Source organism: Balaenoptera ricei, chromosome 20 (genome assembly GCF_028023285.1).
Source record: "Balaenoptera ricei isolate mBalRic1 chromosome 20, mBalRic1.hap2, whole genome shotgun sequence".
Classification (NCBI taxonomy): Eukaryota; Metazoa; Chordata; class Mammalia; order Artiodactyla; family Balaenopteridae; genus Balaenoptera; species Balaenoptera ricei.
In genome coordinates this window covers 15535173-15554572 of record NC_082658.1, presented here as the reverse complement: position 1 = coordinate 15554572, position 19400 = coordinate 15535173, and the positions used below count along the sequence as shown (strand labels likewise).

General features: G+C 35.0%; 1 protein-coding gene across 7 annotated transcripts in view; it reads left to right on the top strand.

The window, feature by feature from the left end:
• TANC2 (tetratricopeptide repeat, ankyrin repeat and coiled-coil containing 2) overlaps positions 1 to 19400 on the top strand; it is a 358004-nt gene that overhangs the window by 160485 nt on the left and 178119 nt on the right. The window contains exon 5 of one of the 7 annotated variants that reach the window (XM_059909103.1): positions 15500 to 15610. The exons of the other annotated variants lie outside the window; for them this stretch is intronic. Within the exon in view, the coding sequence (XP_059765086.1) occupies positions 15500 to 15610 (111 nt within the window). The remainder of the gene's footprint in view (positions 1 to 15499; positions 15611 to 19400) is intronic. 7 annotated transcript variants of the gene reach the window in all.

The following is a 19400-nucleotide window of genomic DNA, read 5'->3' as shown; positions in this document are numbered from 1 at the left end:
GAAATGATTTATAGTGTGATTAACATTTATATTATCCACGAGTGCTTTTTTTTTAAATGCACATGATTTACAAAATTTTATTTTATTTATTTATTTATTTTTACATCTTTATTGGAGTATAATTGCTTTACAATGTTGTGTTAGCTTCTGCTGTATAACAAAGTGAATCAGCTATATGTATACATATATCCCCATATCCCCTCCCTCTTGCATCTCCCTCCCACCCTCCCTATCCCACCCCTCTAGGTGGTCACAAAGCACCAAGCTGATCTCCCTGTGCTATGCAGCTGCTTCCCACTAGCTATCTGTTTTACATTTGGTAGTGTATATATGTCAGTGCAACTCTCTCACTTCATCCCAGCTTCCCCTTCCCCTTCCCCTTCCCCTTTCCCGTGTCCGCAAGTCCATTCTCTACATCTACGTCTTTATTCCTGTCCTGCCCCTAGGTTCACCAGAACCTTTTTTTTTAAAAAACATCTTTATTGGAGTATAATTGCTTTACAATGGTGTGTTAGTTTCTGCTTTATAACAAAGTGAATCAGCTATACATATACACGTATCCCCATATCTCCTCCCTCTTGCGTCTCCCTCCCACCCTCCTTATCCCACCCCTCTAGGTGGTCACAAAGCACTGAGCTGATCTCCCTATGCTATGCAGCTGCTTCCCACTAACTGTCTATTTTAGATTTGGTAGTATATATAAGTCCTGGCACTCTCTCACTTTGTCCCAGCTTACCCTTCCCCCTCCCCGTGTCCTCAAGTCCATTCTCTACGTCTGGGTCTTTATTCCTATCCTGCCCCTAGGTTCTTCAGAACCTTTTTTTTTTTTTTTAAGATTCCATATATATGTGTTAACATATGGTATTTGTTTTTCTCTTTCTGACTTACTTCACTCTGTATGACAGACTCTAGGTCCATCCACCTCACTACAAGTAACTCAGTTTTGTTTCTTTTTATGGCTGAGTAATATTCCATTGTAAATATGTGTCACATCTTCTTTCCATTCATCTGTTGATGGACACTTAGGTTGCTTCCATGTCCTGGGTATTGTAAATAGTGCTGCAATAAACATTTCCACAAGTGCTTTTTAAAACTCACTTTTTAAGACATTTCTTTTATTAAAACTATTATTTATAATTCCTGGCTTTGCTTTGATTTTCTACTCTATACTCTTCATTAGCAAATAATTATTAACCAGGTACCATATGCGGACACTATTCTAGGCACCATAGTCTAAAGCATTATACTTGAATAAAAATAATTGTATAGATTTAGGCTGTTCCTAATTCTTGGTGATGTATGTTCAGCCCATTTAAAAGAAAGGCAGGGGGTGGGGTGAATTGGGAGATTGGGATTGACATATATACACTATTGATGCTATGTATAAAATAGATAACTAATGAGAACCTACTGTATAGCACAGGGAACTGTACTCAATGCTCTGTGGTGACCTAAATGGGAAGGAAATCCCAAAAAGAGGGGAAATATGTATACGTAGAACTGATTCACTATAGCTGATTCTGTAAAGTAGAAACACAACATTGTAAAGCTATATACTCCAATAAAAATTAATTAAAAAAAAAAAGGGGGCTAAGTTTATATAGAATTTGCTGCTTTGTTCATTAGTTCCACATCTAACTTATATGAATTTCAAAGCTGTTTTGTAGAACGTGGCAAAGAATACTATGCGTTCTCCAAAACCTAGTCTCCTTTCCTCCTGCACACACAGGTAAACTATACATCCCAGCCTTCTTTGCAGATAAATGTGTCATGTGACTGAATTTTGAATAATATGAGTGGAAATAATATATACCAATTCCAGACTGGGCTATAAAAACTTCACATATGCAGTTCTTCCCTTTTTCCCCTGGTCTTTAGCTTGATGAATAGAATCCACCAGAGAACTCTGAGACTCTAAGATAAGAAGCTTCTTACTGAGCATCCATATTGAATGAGAACTCTATTCTGTTGTCTTAAGCCACTGAGATTTTAGGGTTGTTTGTTTTAGCTCTTGGTTTACCCTAATACAAAGAAGAACCATGATTGTCCTATAACTATGGTTATATGTCTATGGGAGAGGACCATAATTTTTATGAATACATAAGTCTAAAAGTGGGCTTAAGAGACTTAAGTCTTTACCAGCCAGTTTGCATGTACACCAGTTGATTAAGATGAAAACACCACCCTTCCTTTGGGCTCTGGTGCTGGCTCTTAGTCTGCTTGAACTATGGAAAGGGCTGCTTTAATCTGTGTACTTCCCGTATCCTGTCCCATCATCCCTGTCAATCTGTATCCTTCCTTCTATCTCCCTGAAATAAAATACTTTTCTCTTCTCCATCTTCTCTATATTTCCTTTTCTCTTTCTTCATGACAAGAAGCAAATTTTTCAAGGGTTTTTCTTTCTGTGGCAAGTATGGTGAGTGAGCATACGAGACCCTTTACATATTATGGAGTGTGGTAGCACAGTTTTGAAACTATAGTGTTAGAACCCTCTAATCACCTGTTTACCTCTAAGAACAACCTGATGGTTTATTCTCAGTTTAATAAAGTCACTAAAGCTTTTTCTATATTGACAGACCGCACTTGTCTAAGGATGCCACAATATAACCCTGTATGTAGGTTCTTCAGAGTTTGTGTATTGTATGTACAGCTGATTCACTCTGTGCTTCCTCTCTCCCCACTTTTGACCTCTGATGGTGCCATCAGTGGCTATTACAAGTATGTGGAATTGGATTGGCCCCCCTGAAAAGATGGCAAAAAATTTAAAGAGGCAACTTCTCTGATTATTTAATCAAATGACTAGATTGCTCAAATGACCATAAATCTATTCATATAAGTCTTTTTTAAAGTTATTAATTTACTCTTACCATTTACAACTGTTGTCTCCTGATTCTTTTATCTTTAATGCCTAACCAATATCCCAGTCATGACTGTTACAGATTGTTCGTTATTACCAAAAAATATTTTATCAGTTCTATCCATCCCTTCATGCTGGATACCAATTTAAATGTAGCTGCCTAAATAGTTTGCTAACAACTCAACATATAATGAATTGAAAACAGATCAAGAGCTACCTTACTGAGATACAGTTTGGTACAGTGCACCGTCCGAAGTTTCATTCACTGGCAGAGCATCTTCATGTTCTTGCCACATGTCCTCTTAACCTTTTTTAATCTAATATTTTCTTTGAATTTCATGTTTTTATTTAAATAAATTTACTTTAAAAGAAACTTTATATTACTAGTCAAACTGGAAAATCAGTATCACATGCTGTAACTATAAGATTAACTAGAACATTAATTCTAGCTAAATAACTTTCACATGGCTCTGAACTAAACTCTTCTCCCTCTTTGTTAAAAAGGAGGATTAGCTAGTATTAACACTACATTACATTTTTCTTCTTGACGTATTCAGAAGGATTGAAAGATAATTGAAAAGGGAATAACATTGTAGCTATTTCAGTAGTCAGAATAGGCTAGACTATACTGTCATAGCAAAGAACCTTAAAAATCTCAGTGGCTTAATACAACAAAGGTCTATTTCTAGTTTATCCAGCAAGCCCGGGCAACTTTCCAGGACAGCTGTCCTTTATGCAATAACACAGCAACCCAGGCTGCTTCAGTCTTGTGTCTCCACCATCTCAACATGATACCTGTCTGTGATTTTTGTGCCAGAGGAAGAAACAGACTGTAAAATCACTCAGGGACTGTGTCACCTCTGCTCTTGTTTCATAAGCCAGAACTAGGCACATAGTCCTTCCTAAACCTCACAGGAGCTGGCAATTGTAGTCATCCCTGTGCCCAGAAAGGAATGGAGGCTGCAGGATGCTGGTAGGCACTAGTAAAGTCTACCATACTGTGTAATTCAATGTACTGCCACTTCTATAGATTGTGTAAAATCATCTCTTCCTTAAATGAGTGCCACCTTTTGAAGAACTATATTGTGAATGAAATAATATAATATTCTGAATCAAAAGTCTTTAATCTACCACTTGAATACTGTGATCTTGGGCAAGAGATCTTTTGTGGGGTTTTTTTTTTTTAATTAATTAATTTATTTATTTATTTTTGGCTGTGTTGGGTCTTTGTTTCTGTGCGAGGGCTTTCTCTAGTTGCGGCAAGCAGGGGCCACTCTTCATCATGGTGCGCGGGCCTCTCACTATCGCGGCCTCTCTTGTTGCGGAGCACAGGCTCCAGACGCGCAGGCTCAGTAGTTGTGGCTCACGGGCCCAGCTGCTCCGTGGCATGTGGGATCTTCCCAGACCAGGGCTCGAACCTGTGTCCCCTGCATTAGCAGGCAGATTCTCGACCACTGCGCCACCAGGGAAGCCCCAAGAGATCTTTTGATTCTATTTTCCCATCTGCAAAACAAGGTTAATGTGTTCATCATGGAAAATTATGAACGTTGAATGAGTTAGGTAAACTGTTATACAGATGTTAGCTGTTGTTCTATTGGTTGTTGCATAACTTTTTGAAAGTGAGATATTTTGTTTTTAGAGCTATGTACCTAGCATTAGAATTAGGCTCCAGCAAGAAGTTAGTTTCACTAACAAAAGAGGCTATACAAGTCTCAAACAGAATTACCCTTCCCACTGATCTTTCTAAAACAAAGTTTAAGCATATTTTTCTACTATTGGAATGCTCTTTCTACAAGATTTTTTTATACTTAATTTTGCTTTGAACTACCAAATAAGATCAGAGCAAAATTATAATTTTTTATAAAGCTTTATAAGAAAACTTATCAATAGATGTAATATTGGAAAAAGCTTAGTTTTTAAACTTTTTTATTTGATAAAACTTAAAATGGTGTCATATTAACTAATTTTTAAAACAAGGCAAAAATGTGATGATATTTATTTAAGTGCTTAAGCTAAGTATGAATAAACTAAATTCATAAATTAAATAAATATCACTACAGATTTCTTGTAGACTGTTGATACAAAATCTAGCCACATGTACCTAAACTAACCTGTTTTTCTAGGTCTCTTGCTCCTGTCCCAACTTCTTTCCTAATTTTCTGATAGAGTTTGTAAAAGCATGCTATTATTTCTTCTTTAAATATTTGGTAGAATTCACCAGTGAGGCCAACTAGGATTGGGTTTTTCTTTATGGGAAGATGTTTAATTACTAATTCAGTTTCCTTACATGTAATAGTCTATTCAGATTTTCCATTTTTTAATGCATTAATTTTGATCATTTGTGTCAGGAATTTGTCCACTTCATCTAAACCGTCTAATTTGTTGGCATAAAGTTGTTTATAACATTCTCTTATAATCTGTTTCATTTCTGTGGAGTCGATAGCAATGTCCTCTCTTTCATTCGTAAGTTTTGGTAATTTGTGTCTTTGCTGTTTTTCTTGGTCAATCTGGTTTAAGATTAAAAAAAATTTTTTTTTTTAAGGTATAAATCCTTTTATTTTGTAAAATCTGAAAATTGTATGTAACTTTAAAATACAGTGCATCTTTTTTGTTTGTTTTTTGTTTGTTTATTGAAGTATAGTTGCTGTACAATATTATATAAGTTACAGGTATATAATAGAGTAATTCACAATTTTTAAAGGTTATACTCCATTTATAGTTATTATAAAATAATGGCTGTATTCCCTGTGTTGTATAATATACCCTTGTAGCTTATTTTATACCTAATAGTTTGTACTTCTTAGTCCCCTACCCCTTTTTAGTCCCTCCCTCCTTCCCCCTCCCCACTGGTAACCACTAGTTCTCTGTATTTGTGAGTCTGCTTCTTTTTCATTATATTCACTAATTTGTCGTATTTTTTAGATTCCACATATAAGTGATATCATGCAGTATTTTTCTTTCTCTCTCTGACTTATATCACTTAGCATTTTGCCCTCCAAGTCTATCCATGTTGCTGCTAGTGGCAAAATTTCATTCTTTTTTACAGCTGAGTAGTATTCTGGTGTGTGTATATGTGTGTGTGTGTGTGTGTGTGTGTGTGTGTGTGTGTGCGCGCGCCACATCTTTATCCATTCATCTGTTGATGGATATTTAGTTTGCTTCCGTATCTTGGCAATTGTAAATAATGCTGCTAGGACCATTGGGATGCATGTATCTTTTTTTTTTTTTCCAAAATGGCTCAGACAGAGCCAGTAACTCTTTTTTTTTTTTTTTTTTTTTTTTTGCTACTTTATTTATTTATTTTTATTTTTTGGCTGTGTTGGGTCTTCAGTTCGTGCGAGGGCTTTCTCTAGTTGCGGCAAGCGGGGGCCACTCTTCATCGCGGTGCGGGGACTGCTCTTCATCGCGGTGCGCGGGCCTTTCACTATCGCGGCCCCTCCCGTTGCGGGGCACAGGCTCCAGATGCGCAGGCTCAGTAGTTGTGGCTCACGGGCCCAGCTACTCCGTGGCATGTGGGATCCTCCCAGACCAGGGCTCGAACCCGTGTCCCCTGCATTAGCAGGCAGACTCCCAACCACTGCGCCACCAGGGAAGCCCTGCATGTATCTTTTCAAATTAGTTTTTTCGAGGTTTTTTTTTTGATATATACTAGGAGTAAGTCGCTGGGGCATATGGTAGTTCTATTTTTAGTTTTTTGAGAAATCTCCATACTGTTTTTGACAGTGGCTGCACCAATTTACATTCCTACCAACAGTGTACAAAGGTTCCCTTTTCTCCACATCCTCACCAACATTTGTTATTTGTGTTCTTTTTGTTGATAGCCATTCTGACAGGTGCGAGGTGATAGCTCTTTATGGTTCTGATTTGCATTTTCCTGATGATTAGCAGTGTTGAGCATCTTTTTCATGTGTCTGTTGGCCATCTGCATTTCCTCTTTGGAAAAATGTCTATTCAGTTCTTCTGCCCATTTTTAAAGATTTTTTCATTTTGTTCATCTTTTCAAAGAATTAAATTCTGATTTCATTACTGTCCTCAATCCTCAATTTTTTATTTACTATTTAATGCTTCTGCTCTAATCTTTATTATTTCCTTTTTCTGCTTGATTTTAGGTTTAGTTTGTTCTTTTTCAACTTTTTAAAAACATATGCTGAGCATTTTTTCCCCTAGTACCTTTTCAACCATTGTAACCATAAAATTCTTCATTGAAACTTTAAAAAAGGTGAATTAGCAAGATTAGTAATTCTCTCAAAATTAGCTCCTTAAATTAACCTTGTAATTTTGATTTTAATAGAAAATTAATTATATTTATTAAACTTCATACTGAATTGGGAGGCATTCTGAAGTAGAGATGCTCCCCTGATTTATGATGGTTTGATTTAAGATTTTTCAGCTTTACAATGATGCAAAAGCAATATACATTTAATAGAAACCATACCTCGAACTTTGAATTTTGATATTTTCTTGGACTAGCAATATGTAGTATGAGATGCTTTTGTCATGCTGGGCAGCAGCAGCCAAAGCTCCCAGTAGCCAGGCAATCATGAGGGTAAACCAGCGGTGCACTTAGAACCATTCTCTACTCATACATCCATTCTGCTTTTCACTTAGTATGGTATTCAATAAACACATGAGGTACTCAACACTGTATTATAAAATAGGCTTTGTGTTAGATGATTTTGCTCAACTGTATGCTAATGTAAGTGTTCTGAGCAAATTCAAGGTAGGCTAGGCTAAGTTATGATGTTTGGTAGGTTAGGTGTATTAAATGCATTTTCAACTTTGGATATTTTCAACTTACAGTGAGTTTATCAAGATGTAACCCCATCATAAGTTGAGGAAGATATGTACATTTTTCTCTTCTTTAAACCCTATAGCTTCTGTTTTGTACTTTTTTCATGGCACTTTCTCTGCTTCTTATCATAGCTGTTCTTGTTCTGTCTTATCCCATTGTTGCATTCCTTCAGGTCAGAGACTGCCTTAATCATGTTTGAATCCCCTGAAGTGTCTAGCACTGTGCTTTGCACATGGTAGGAACACAATAGCATTTATTGAATTGAATGGAAGAGCTCTTATGGAATTGGCTTACAAATGGTTGTATGCAGTTTTCTAACAAAAAGAATTCTCACTTTAAAAGTATCAGTATTTATATGTAAAACTTTCATTTAGGATTAAATTTACATTTTGAGTAAATATGAATTTTCATGTTAGTGAAGTATCCTAATCCTGTCAAATGATTATGATAATCCCTAAAATGTATTCTGATGCCTCCTTTTTTATTACCTATTAGCATCTCTAGTAGAGGAGGTGCCTTTGTTATGTTGTATTTTTTTACAAGATTATTTAAGTAAGGGGTACCTTAAAGATGAAAAAATTAAATAGGAAGAAATTAGATTCATATTAGAGTTTTCAGCTATATGTGTTTATATATAAATTTATACCTCACAGCTATAACTTCTGAAGAAGAAAGTACTAAAAAAAAAAATTTAGCACTGATCTCACAACCTCTATATTTTGGTCGATAGACAGCCTTATGAATGTATTTGAGACATCCTATTGCTTTGAAGTTGTTACTTGTAAATAAATAAATATACCAATGTACTATCTCAAGTTCCATTTATTGTTATTTATCTGTAGCAGTTTGCTGTGTCACTGTTAGTGAATAGTTGTTCCATACTTTATTGAATTCTTTATAAATTTAAAATTATTAATGTCATTTCAGTTATTTGGGTTTTGTTTCTTCAGAGTTTTTTGTTTTGTTTTCATTATTAGGAAGTTAGTATTAAAGTTTTTAGGTACTTTAGGTATAGGTACTTTAAAAGAACTTATTTTGATATTCAAATTGCTAAATTTCTCTGTACTTGGATAGCTTCTGTATTCTTTGTGTTATGTTCAAGTGGGACCTTCTTTTCAGTCCTTACTTTCAGTGGGACCATAATGCTGTAAGTTGATGCTGATCAGCTACCTTTCAAGTAAAAAAAAAAAAATAGATGTAGTTGCTGTTAGTTTTGGAAATGGTAAAACTATGCAATGTTGCTTTTTTGCTCAAATAAAATGAATTCTGGATTCCTCCTTTATAAAGCTGTTCACTACGATCAGTGGAGATAGGAAATGTTCACAGGCGAGCCCACCCACTAGTTATCCAGGGATAACTAGTGACCACACACTAACTGATATTTGTATTGGTAAACATAGTTGACTTTGCCACACTGCACACATTTCATATTTCACTTATATTTGTATAGGTTTCAAAGACATCAGATCTCTAATAGTCTGTTGTCAAGAATAAATATGCATATTGTATTTCTAGCTATACTAATATATATTTAGATTTAAAATAAATGCATTCTAATTATTTGATACTTCACTGCATAGTATGGGTGTAAAACAACATGCAACAATTTTCATTTGTAGCTTAGAGTCTGGAAAGTGGGGAGACTAAAGAAGATAACACATGGTATTTGGGGAAGAAGCAGGGTAAAGAGAAATGTGTAAAACATATACTTCATTTTTAAATACTTTTATAGAAGAAAAGAGAACCAGAAAAATACTTTGCCAGTTTTATGTTAATTTTGTCATTGGTTAGAGCAGCAAGTTTTATTTTTCATTATAATGAGTCAGAAACCCTTTCTGTAGTAGACTAACCATTATTTGATAAAGACTGTCATGTCACGTTTTAATTTCCTCTTTCTGGGTTGCATCTGAGGGTGTTTATTTGTTTTATATGTTTTTTCTTTTCTATAGATGGATACTTTCTCCTTGCAAAAAATGGGGAACTATATGAATTATAGTTTTTCTCTTTATCTGTGTTTCACTTACATCTAGCATGTGTCAAATTGTCAAATTCTATTGGTTTTTCTTTCTCAGTTTTTTTTAGTTTTTCTTCCCTCTATTTTGGGGGATTCATTTGTTTATTGGTGCATAACTAAAAAAGAAAAGCTCCTTGGCATTCTTTCTTTCTTCAAGGTGTGGTTTATGTCACCATTTAAGCACAATTATGACAAGCAATCAGGATATCAGATAAATTGGAAGGATGCTGTTACCACCTATTTCCCGATTTTAAACTCACCATAGATTGGGGGTTAAGAAGGAGGAAATAAAGAGTTTCTCAAATAATCTCTCTCCTTTTATGCTTTTTTCCCACACCCACTCCAGGAAATCCATTGTTACTGAAAGGTTTATTTTCTAATAAACGTTTAGGAACTAAAATTTTATGAATGTCCTAAGATTCTGCCTGTGAAAGCTCTGTTGAAAACTTTTAAAAATACAGTTTTCTCTTTCCAGATAAATTTTCCACTGTTTCTCTCTACTTCGTTAACAATTCTATAGTTCAGATCTTTTTCTCCTATGTTTTCTTCTAAGAATTTTATAACTTTAATTTACATTCAGGTTTTTGACCCATTTTGAGTTAATTTTTGTATATGGTATAAGATAAGGGTCCAACTTCATTCTTTTGCATGCACATATCCAAGTTTCCCAACGACATTTATTGAAAAGACTATCCTTTCCTCACTAAATGGTCTTGGTACATTTGTCAAATCATTTGACCATGGGTTTTATTTCTGGAATCTCTATTCTGTTCCACTGTCTATATGTCTGTCCTTATGCCAGTACCACACTGTTTTAATTCTGTAGCTTTATAGTAAGTTTTGAAATCATGAAGTTTAAGATCTCCAACTTCATTCTTTTTAAGATTATTCTGGCTATTCAGGGTTCCTTGAGACCCATATGAATTTTAGGATGAGTTTTTCTATTTATGCAAAAAATGCCATTGGGATTTTGATGGGGATTGCATTGAATCTATGGATCACTTTGGGTAGTATTGCCATCTTAACAATATTAAGTCTTCGAATTCGTGAACAAGGGTTATCCTTCCATTTATTTGTGTCTTTAATTACTTTCAGCAACATTTTGTAGTTTCAGTGTTCCAAGTCTTTAGCTTCCTTGATTAAATTTATTCCTAAGTATTCTTTTTGTTGTTATTTTAAATTGAATTGTTTTCTTAATTTCTTTTTCAGATTGTTCATTGTTAGTGTATTTTTGTGTATTGATTTTGTATCCTACAACTTTGCTGAGTTCATTTATTAGTGGAATCTTTAGGATTTTCTACATTTAAGATTGTGTCATCTGTAAACAAAGATAATTTTACTTCTTCCTTTCTAATTTGGGTGCCTTGCATTTCTTTTTCTTGCCTATAGCTAAAATCATTTTATCCTCCTTTCACATTTAGTAGAAACCATATTCATTTGACAGTGAATTTGTTTTTAGATTAAGCTTACTGAATATGCTTTTAATCTCAAAACCAACTTTGTGAAAGTACTTTCTTGGTACTTTATGTTCTGCTCATCTTTATATTTATCCTTCAGTTCTCATTTTCCTGGTCCTTGCTTTATTTTATCTGCCTCCATACCATTCTTCCATGAGTATCTGAGTCTTGTGACAGTTTATCCCTAAAAATTCCCCTTTGCTATGAAACTTTTATCAAAGACAGATATTTCAATAGTTATTAAAATTTATATTTTAATGCCTTTATAATTGCTTGAATTAGGTGTGCTTCAACATCATCTACAGCATCTCAGTTTACAGAGGATCTCCATAGGTGGATTTTCTCTTTCACCATTAACATTTCTTTGTGATATATCTGAGTGCTCTTATTACCCCGTCCTCCACGCCTCAGTGATCTTGGTAAGAATTAGTGAGTACAGACATATTGGTCTCTCTCAAAATAGGCCCCAAATGATGGATACTTTATTACTTGGAACTGTTTAAAAACAAAACAAAACAAAACAAAAAAACATAACACAAGAGTTATATTGCTAAAAGAGTGACTGAGAAGAAATCCTAACTTTCACAATAGACGTTAATTCTTTCAGAGATGAGGCCTTGATTTCTGTTTTATTTCAACTTTTTTCTTAGAAAAGGCCTTTTAATGATCTGTTTTCATGAGGTATTTATAGATCTCTCTCTCTCTCTAATTCAGTGTCTACAAACTTTAGTGTGCTTCAGAATCACTTGGAGGGCTTGCTAAGCACAGATTGCTGGGACTGTACCCTCTTGAGTTTCTGATCATCAGCTGATTTGACATGGGGTCTGATCATCTGCATTTTTAACAAACTCCCAGATGATGCTATGCTGCTGGTCCAGGCACCACAGTTTGAGAACCAGTGGTCTAAATCATAGTGTTTAACTTTCTTTATATACCCACATATTTCTCATTGTCTAACCTAGACCACTTTGATTTGGGTATTCTACCACCTTCTAAGGTATAACATGTTTTCTTCAACATTATTCCCTTCTCAATTTTAAAAACAAAATTGGTAATGTCACCATTTTTGTCATTCCCCTATGGCATCTTAAATGTCTTTGTTTTACCCCCTCACACACAATTCAGACTTTCCAAATAATGCTGCATCTGTGACGGTGATGATGATGACAACAACAGCAGAAACAATGATAAAAACAGCTAACATTTATAGAGGATTTATTCTGTTCTAGGCGCTGTTCTGAGCATTTTATTTGAATTAATTAGTGTAATCCTTAACAACTCCCCCATGGTGTAGCTACTGTTACTAACTCCAAGTAACTGATGAGGAAACTTAGGCACAGAAAAACTCTCACAGCTAGGAAAAAGTGGAAGAGATGGGATCTAACTTAGGCTTTCTGGTTTCAGGGCTCAGACCCTTCATTCCTCTCTTATCCAACCCCTCATTACTATATTACCGTGTTATACTGCCTCTCCATGCTATGTCTTGGAACCACACGCTTACTTTGTTTTCCACAGCCATTGCCCTCCCTGCTCCATGTCTTAATAAACTCCTAGATGAACTATATCATCATATCCAAGCACTATGCTAAGTACTTTGCATGCTTGGAATTATTTAAGCCTCATAATAATCCTGTGACTTTTTGAGAAAACTGAGCCTTAGTAACGTTAACTAACTTGCCCAGTTTCTTATTACTTATAAGTACTAGAGCCACAACCTCAATCTTTGAAATGACTAAACCCATATTCTTAACCAGTATGCATCCTCCTCTCAACTCTGCCAGATTCCCACACTCAAGTCTCTTACAGCATAAGACTCATATTCCCAGTGTTGGTTGAGATCTCTTTTCAGATCAGTAGTTTCCTGTTATCTCTCATATCATAATAAAATACCTGGTTTGGTTTTAGAGTCCCCTACCCATCTCATTTCAACCACTTTTTTTTAAAACTATCTGGTAAACCCTTTTGACAAAGATTTCTTTTACCCATCTGATTAATCTTATATACCGTTTATTTTACAATAAAGTATATTGGAATTCTAGGCTTCCAAACGAAATACTGTGTCCCATCTTCCATGTTGACCTGTTATGTTCTCCACCAAGTAGTGTTAAGACTATTGGACAATCTGTCATGCCTGTGATTGTACCTCCTCTGTGTGATTGACTTACAGGTAACACTAGTTTTCTGTAATTTGGCTGAGAGTAACATTATAATCTACCTTATAGAATAATGAAAATTCATTATTAGACATGTACAGTGTCCCATGGATCACAGTTAGAGATGAAGGTAGAAAAACAATTAAATGTCCACTATGAGCTATAAAGTTAGCAGTTGGGATTCCCTGAGAAGGGAAAAGAGAAGTCTGCATGGTGTTGAGTTTCACAGATCTCTAGGATCCTAATTTTCCCCCTTGACTCCATCTCATAATTCTTAATACATTCTTCATACCTCCCTCAATTTTCTCCTGCCATCTTTCAATTTCTTTCTCACATATCTACCCTAAGTTGCTGATTTCTGTCTGTCTACTAGCCCCAAATTTCATTATAAATATTGTTAAGATTTTTAGATGTATAGAGTCCCTTGAACAGGGACCAGGGCTGTCTTTGTCAGAACTCAGCAGGTAAAATAATTATTCTACTGCCATGATAAAATAAAATAATAAAATTCTAGTAAAAGACTTAAGAGATTTAAGAATTAAATTATAATAATTTCTCCTATACAAAGCAATATTGGATAAATAAAATGTTTCATTATTTTCGAATTGGTGAGATCAGAGTGAAAGAGATTCTAATATTGGCTATAAGTAGCCTGCAGATTTGCATATAAATCATTTGAGATCTTCATTTGTGATAGTGATTTTTAAAAATAGGCTCAAGTTTTAACTCTCATCAGAGGTGAGAGTTCTGCTATTCCAGAGCTTACTTTTGGCAGAGAACCATATTGTTAGCACCCTTAGCCTTTGTTGCCATGGAGACAGTAAGGCTTTATTTTGTTTTTTTTTTAACATACACTTAAAATATACATACATACCTTAAGATTTAAAGTGTGGTTTAGTTGACTGCAGGTTTTGAGTATTGGCACATATCAAAAATATTTTCTATTTTTTAAAAACTTTATATTTTTGTCCTCCAAAGAAAATAGAGGAGAATTCTAGTCATTGTAATGACAAAGTTTTATATCACTTTTTACAGGGTCTTTTAGGAATAACTTAAAATCCCCCTGTGAATCAGTAATGGATGAGGATTTTGAAGAACATGCAGAAACTTTTGAAAAAAGTAATGTGATCTTAAGCACTCACATGTCTGGGACACCTATAGTTATGATATAATGTGTAATGCATACAAGTCAATTTCAAATTCAACTGTTACTTTTGCACCAGTATTATGCTAAGGACTTTCACCCTATTACAGTTTATTTAATAGAACTCAGTTTAAAAGTACCAAAGCAATCTTCGTAATTATAACTTTTAATATATTTAACTGATTATTTAAATGTATATCAATAATGTTCCTTAACTTTTCCCCCTAAAACCATTAAATAAAATTTATATGAGCTTTTAATATGAAAACTTTTAATTCATGAATTATACTTTTTTCGTTCATTCATTTCTTACAAGAATGAATGTTTTCCATGGCATGCAATATTACTGTTCCATAGACCTCATGATTATATTTGTAACTAAATCACATCTCTTTATCTTTAGCATCCAGTTGTAAACTGGCATGGCCTAGTTAATATTTTAGTCCACTAGCAGTTTTGACTTCTTACCTAACAGCTGAGCAGTTAGGTAATTGATTTCCTTGTTAAGCTAAATATCAATAGATTAATCTTACTTAAGGTATTTATCACAACCCAGTATTATATAATAGTTATTTCTGGATAAAGAAGACTTTTGATTACAATTATTATAAACAAAATCTTAAAACTTAGTCCTATACTTTACTCAGTCAATACCTGTATTTAATGACAAAGGAAGACAAAATAAGAAAGCTCTTGCTTTATAAGGAGAGAGAAAATAGCTAAAGGTGATAGACTAGACAGTTAACAACTTATGCTCGTAGTTTTGATTATGAGATTTTAGCTTTTCCAGTTTGCAGTGACTTTTTAACAAGACCCATCTCCTCTATGAAGAATGCAGTTAATTTTTTTTCTGGCACAAAAAAATAGGGTAACCTGATCTGAGTCTGACAGAGTGTGTCGTTCATTTAAGTGCTTCCATCTGTTGCCTGCTGTTCCCCTTACTCATGACCCCTCTATGTTTCTCTTTCCTTTCTCTTTCCCTCTGTTTCTCTTTCCTTTTTCTTTCTTCCTTCCTTTCTATTTTCCTCTCTCTTTTTTTTTTTTTCTCTCCCTCTCTGTCTATCTCTCTTTTTTGTCCTTAGCCCCTCTGAGGAAGGCAAAGTTTGTTGAGAGCCCACGAATTCCAGAATCCGAGCTTGGCTCACCAACCCTCACTTCAGCTCAGAAACTGGACGTGGATGCATACTGCCCTGGTAAGCGTGCATGCAAAGTTTCTGCTTTGAAAGAGGGAGGTTTGGATCAGGCCCATCAAGCAGAGCAGTGTTTTGCATGTATATTATTCATAAAAACATAACCGTTACCTCTTTTGCAACTGTGGTCGCATATTTTCCTTACTAGAGCGCTGTTTTTACTGAACATCCTTTTTGATTATTGGTATAATTATGTAAGTATTGAAAACAGCTTCAAAGATAATTTTCAAAGGAAATTAAAATAATTCAGTAGATACGTTTTCAGGGTGATTTTTGTGATCTGAGATACTTGAAATTTTGCTTTGGCCATGTGCAATCAGGAACGTTCAAGTGTGAATAAAAATGTTCATTCAACACTAGCCCTTTGCATATGACCTTTTTTGCCTAATCCCTGTTGGTTTTCTGGACAGTTATAGAAAATAGTTGTGATGTTGGAAACATTATACTTGAATTAAAAAAGAAACATTATAGGTTTCTGATTTGGGCTCCTGGACACTCACTCACTGTTAGAAATACCTCTTCTCATGAATGGCCTGTAAGCACATGTGGGAGTTCACTAAAACCCTTCTTGTGTGGGAGCAAACCTGAGACAGACTCATTATCAATGCTTAGATTCTTCCAAACTTAGATGAGTTGCCTGGCAACATCCTTTACACTCACTCTACAGTGAGTCTATAGAGCTGTGTCAGAAATGTTCACAGCTCTAGTTGAGTATACAGAACAGAGCTTCAGTAAAGAACTTTACAAGACTTGGTTTTAGGTCTTTTGTTTATTCCTGCTTATTAAAATTGCACAGTGGCTGCAACTACTACATATTTACAGCATTACAGATCAGCAGAATAAGGTGATTTCTAGTTCTAAGGAAGTTATCAGTAGCTGTAATCTGAAATAGCAGGATACTATACCTCTGAAGCCAGATAAGACATGTTTTAAAAGAAGACAGTAGGCAAAAACTTGAGCCAAACCTAATCAGAGACATTTGATTCTGTGAATCAGTTTTGAATATTGAAAGACCTCGGGGATTTCGCTTGCAGGTTGCAGAAACTTGGGCTTCATCCACTGTTGTAAATGACTATTCAATTTAAATCAATCACAGATATGTGTTAGGAATAGCTTTTCTATTTCTAAAAGGAACAAAATTTTTTCACGTTCTGAGGTACTGTCACATTTCTTGGGCAATGGAATATTATGCTCTGCATTTCTTCATGCAAATTTTAGTGTAATAAAGTAAAATAAATAAATGCACTAATTCTCTATTCCTGCATTGAGTTTTGGAAGAGAAACCCTATCAGAGGCCTTTTCTTTTCCAGATTTGCAAATCAGAATGATTGTGGGGAGACTAACCTTTCACTTCCTGATTGCCCATCTGACATCCTTAATCTAATCTAGCTTTTGTTATTGTCAAGAAGCAAGGTAGCTGCTGTTGGTTAGAATGCCCGTGCTGAATCACTGTGAAAAATCTTGTCCGTGTTATTACTTACGTATATTTTCCACAAGCAGGAATCTTTGCTGAATTGGAATTGAACCAAACTAAACCTGTTAAGATTTTCAGAAAACCAGGAAGAAACTAAAACATGTTGCCAAAATGTTAATTGCCATACGCTTCAGTCTCTCCTTTTCTTATCTGAAATAGATTTAAGGTGCAGAAGCTTTTTAATGATTTGTTCTTTTATAGTAAAGTTATTAAACTCTGTGGAAATAGGTTTCTACTGAGATAAGATTAGTGACCTGAGGGTTGAAGCTATTATCTTCTACATAGTACCAAAAATTAACAATAAACAAATGAATTTGGTAGACTCATAAAGCAAACAAATAATCCATCCTTTTTGAATTTCTCTTACATAGGCTATATGAACCGAATAATGATCATATTTTATTGTATACTCATACATAATAGTGCAGTTAAAGCTAGTGATCTGATATCTTCCGGTCCACCTGCTTTATTCATTATCACATGCAAATTTAGGAAAATAGTATATCTGACAGAGGCAACAGTCCTAAGCTAAAGGTTAAACGAGCAATGGTTCTCAAATTTTAGCATGCTTCAAGAATTACCTGGAGGACTTGTTCAAATACAGATTGCAAGACCCACCCCCAGAATTTCTGATTCAGTAAGCCTGGGTGGGTTGAGAATTCACTTCTCTAAGAAATTCTCAGTTAATGGTGAAGCTGCTGGTTGAGGTGCCACACTTGGGAGAACCAACTGGGTTACAGGGCTGCTGGAGGCTGCTTGCAAACCTGTAGGGTTCATTCTGCTGTTGACTTCTGAGGAGTAATTGGGGATGTTGTTTCCTTATTAGCTTAACTTAAACCTGTTGGTGCCTGTATTTTAGGTGGGAAGAATAAAGCTTTTGTGTCTGAGAAATTGACATATATTTTTCTTGATCTGTCCTTTTGTACATGGTATCTGTGTACCCATGACTAGTTTTCAGTGTTGTCCTACAAGAAAAAGGAAACTGTGGATCAAACCAGAGCAAGTTGTTGATATTTGGTCTGCAAAGCTTAGGGAAAGCTGCAGTGGGATAGAGCTGTTGATCCAGAATATTTGTCTAAAGAACTGAAGGATTCAGTTTACATAGCATTAGATTCTAGAATATTAATTTGTTTTACTCTTCCTCAAATCAGATTTGTTGTATGCAGAAAACCTGAGGAAAAGTTATAAGTTAACAGTATGTTTTGGTTCTGCAGCTTAACCATGGAGATGATTGATGATGTTACATAACTGAACTACCAGAGTAGGCGAGGTCAAGTGAATTGTGTTTGATAATCGTCTTACAGTGGGGAAATTAAGACCTAGAGAATTTAAGTGATTTGTGGAAGGTCACAAGCAGGATTTATTGTTGAACTCTTGAAGTGGACACAGTATAGTCCAGAAATACACTGTCCCTAATTCTATTACTGTGTAAATTCTATAAGCACCCCTTGACTGACCCTTAAATTAAAAAGTAGAAAATTCAGTTTTTACATATGAGACAGGGCCGTATTCTCTTTTTAGGGTAACCAGCTGATATCAGTGATTTCAATAAAACAATTCCCAAAATAAAAGAACATGTTCACCCTACACTCTGACTTTTCTACCTACAGCATTAGTTATTAGCTGTGTGATTTTAGGCAAGTCACTTAACCTGTCTAAGCCTCAGTTTCCTCAGTTGTAAAAATGGAAATGGTAATCTTAGATTAATAAATATAGAGCACTTAGCACAATGCTTGTTTTATAGTAGATGCTTATAAATGTTAGCTAATTTTGTTATTATTATAGTGATGATCCTGAGGTGTATAACATAAGATCTTAAAGTTTTTCTAAACAGTCAGGAAAAACAAGATGTAAAGGTTTAGGGTCATTTTTAGTTAAATGTGTCTTACTGTGTTTCAATTATGATTTTCCCCTAACTAGTTTTGTGATCTTAAGCATGTCATGTCATGTCTCTGTGCCTCAATTTCCTATCACAGCAACGTTACATGTAACATGATGTTACTTATATAATTTAACAAATTAAATATATATTTGTATAGATACATGAGTACACATTCAAAGGGGAAAATGTCCGGAAGAATACACCAAACTAACATTGGTTGCCTAAAGAGGGAGAGAATTGGGATTGTTTGGATGTCAGAGGAGAAAGTAGCATTGGTGAGATAATGATCATGTTAGCAGTGGTTATATCTGGCTGGTGGAATTACAGATGATTTTACTTTTCTTTATTGGGCAATATGTTAGTGCATGAGAGCTCTGGTTCTGAAATTAGATCTGAGTTTAATTCCTGACTCTGTCGCCTACTAGCTGTGTGAATAC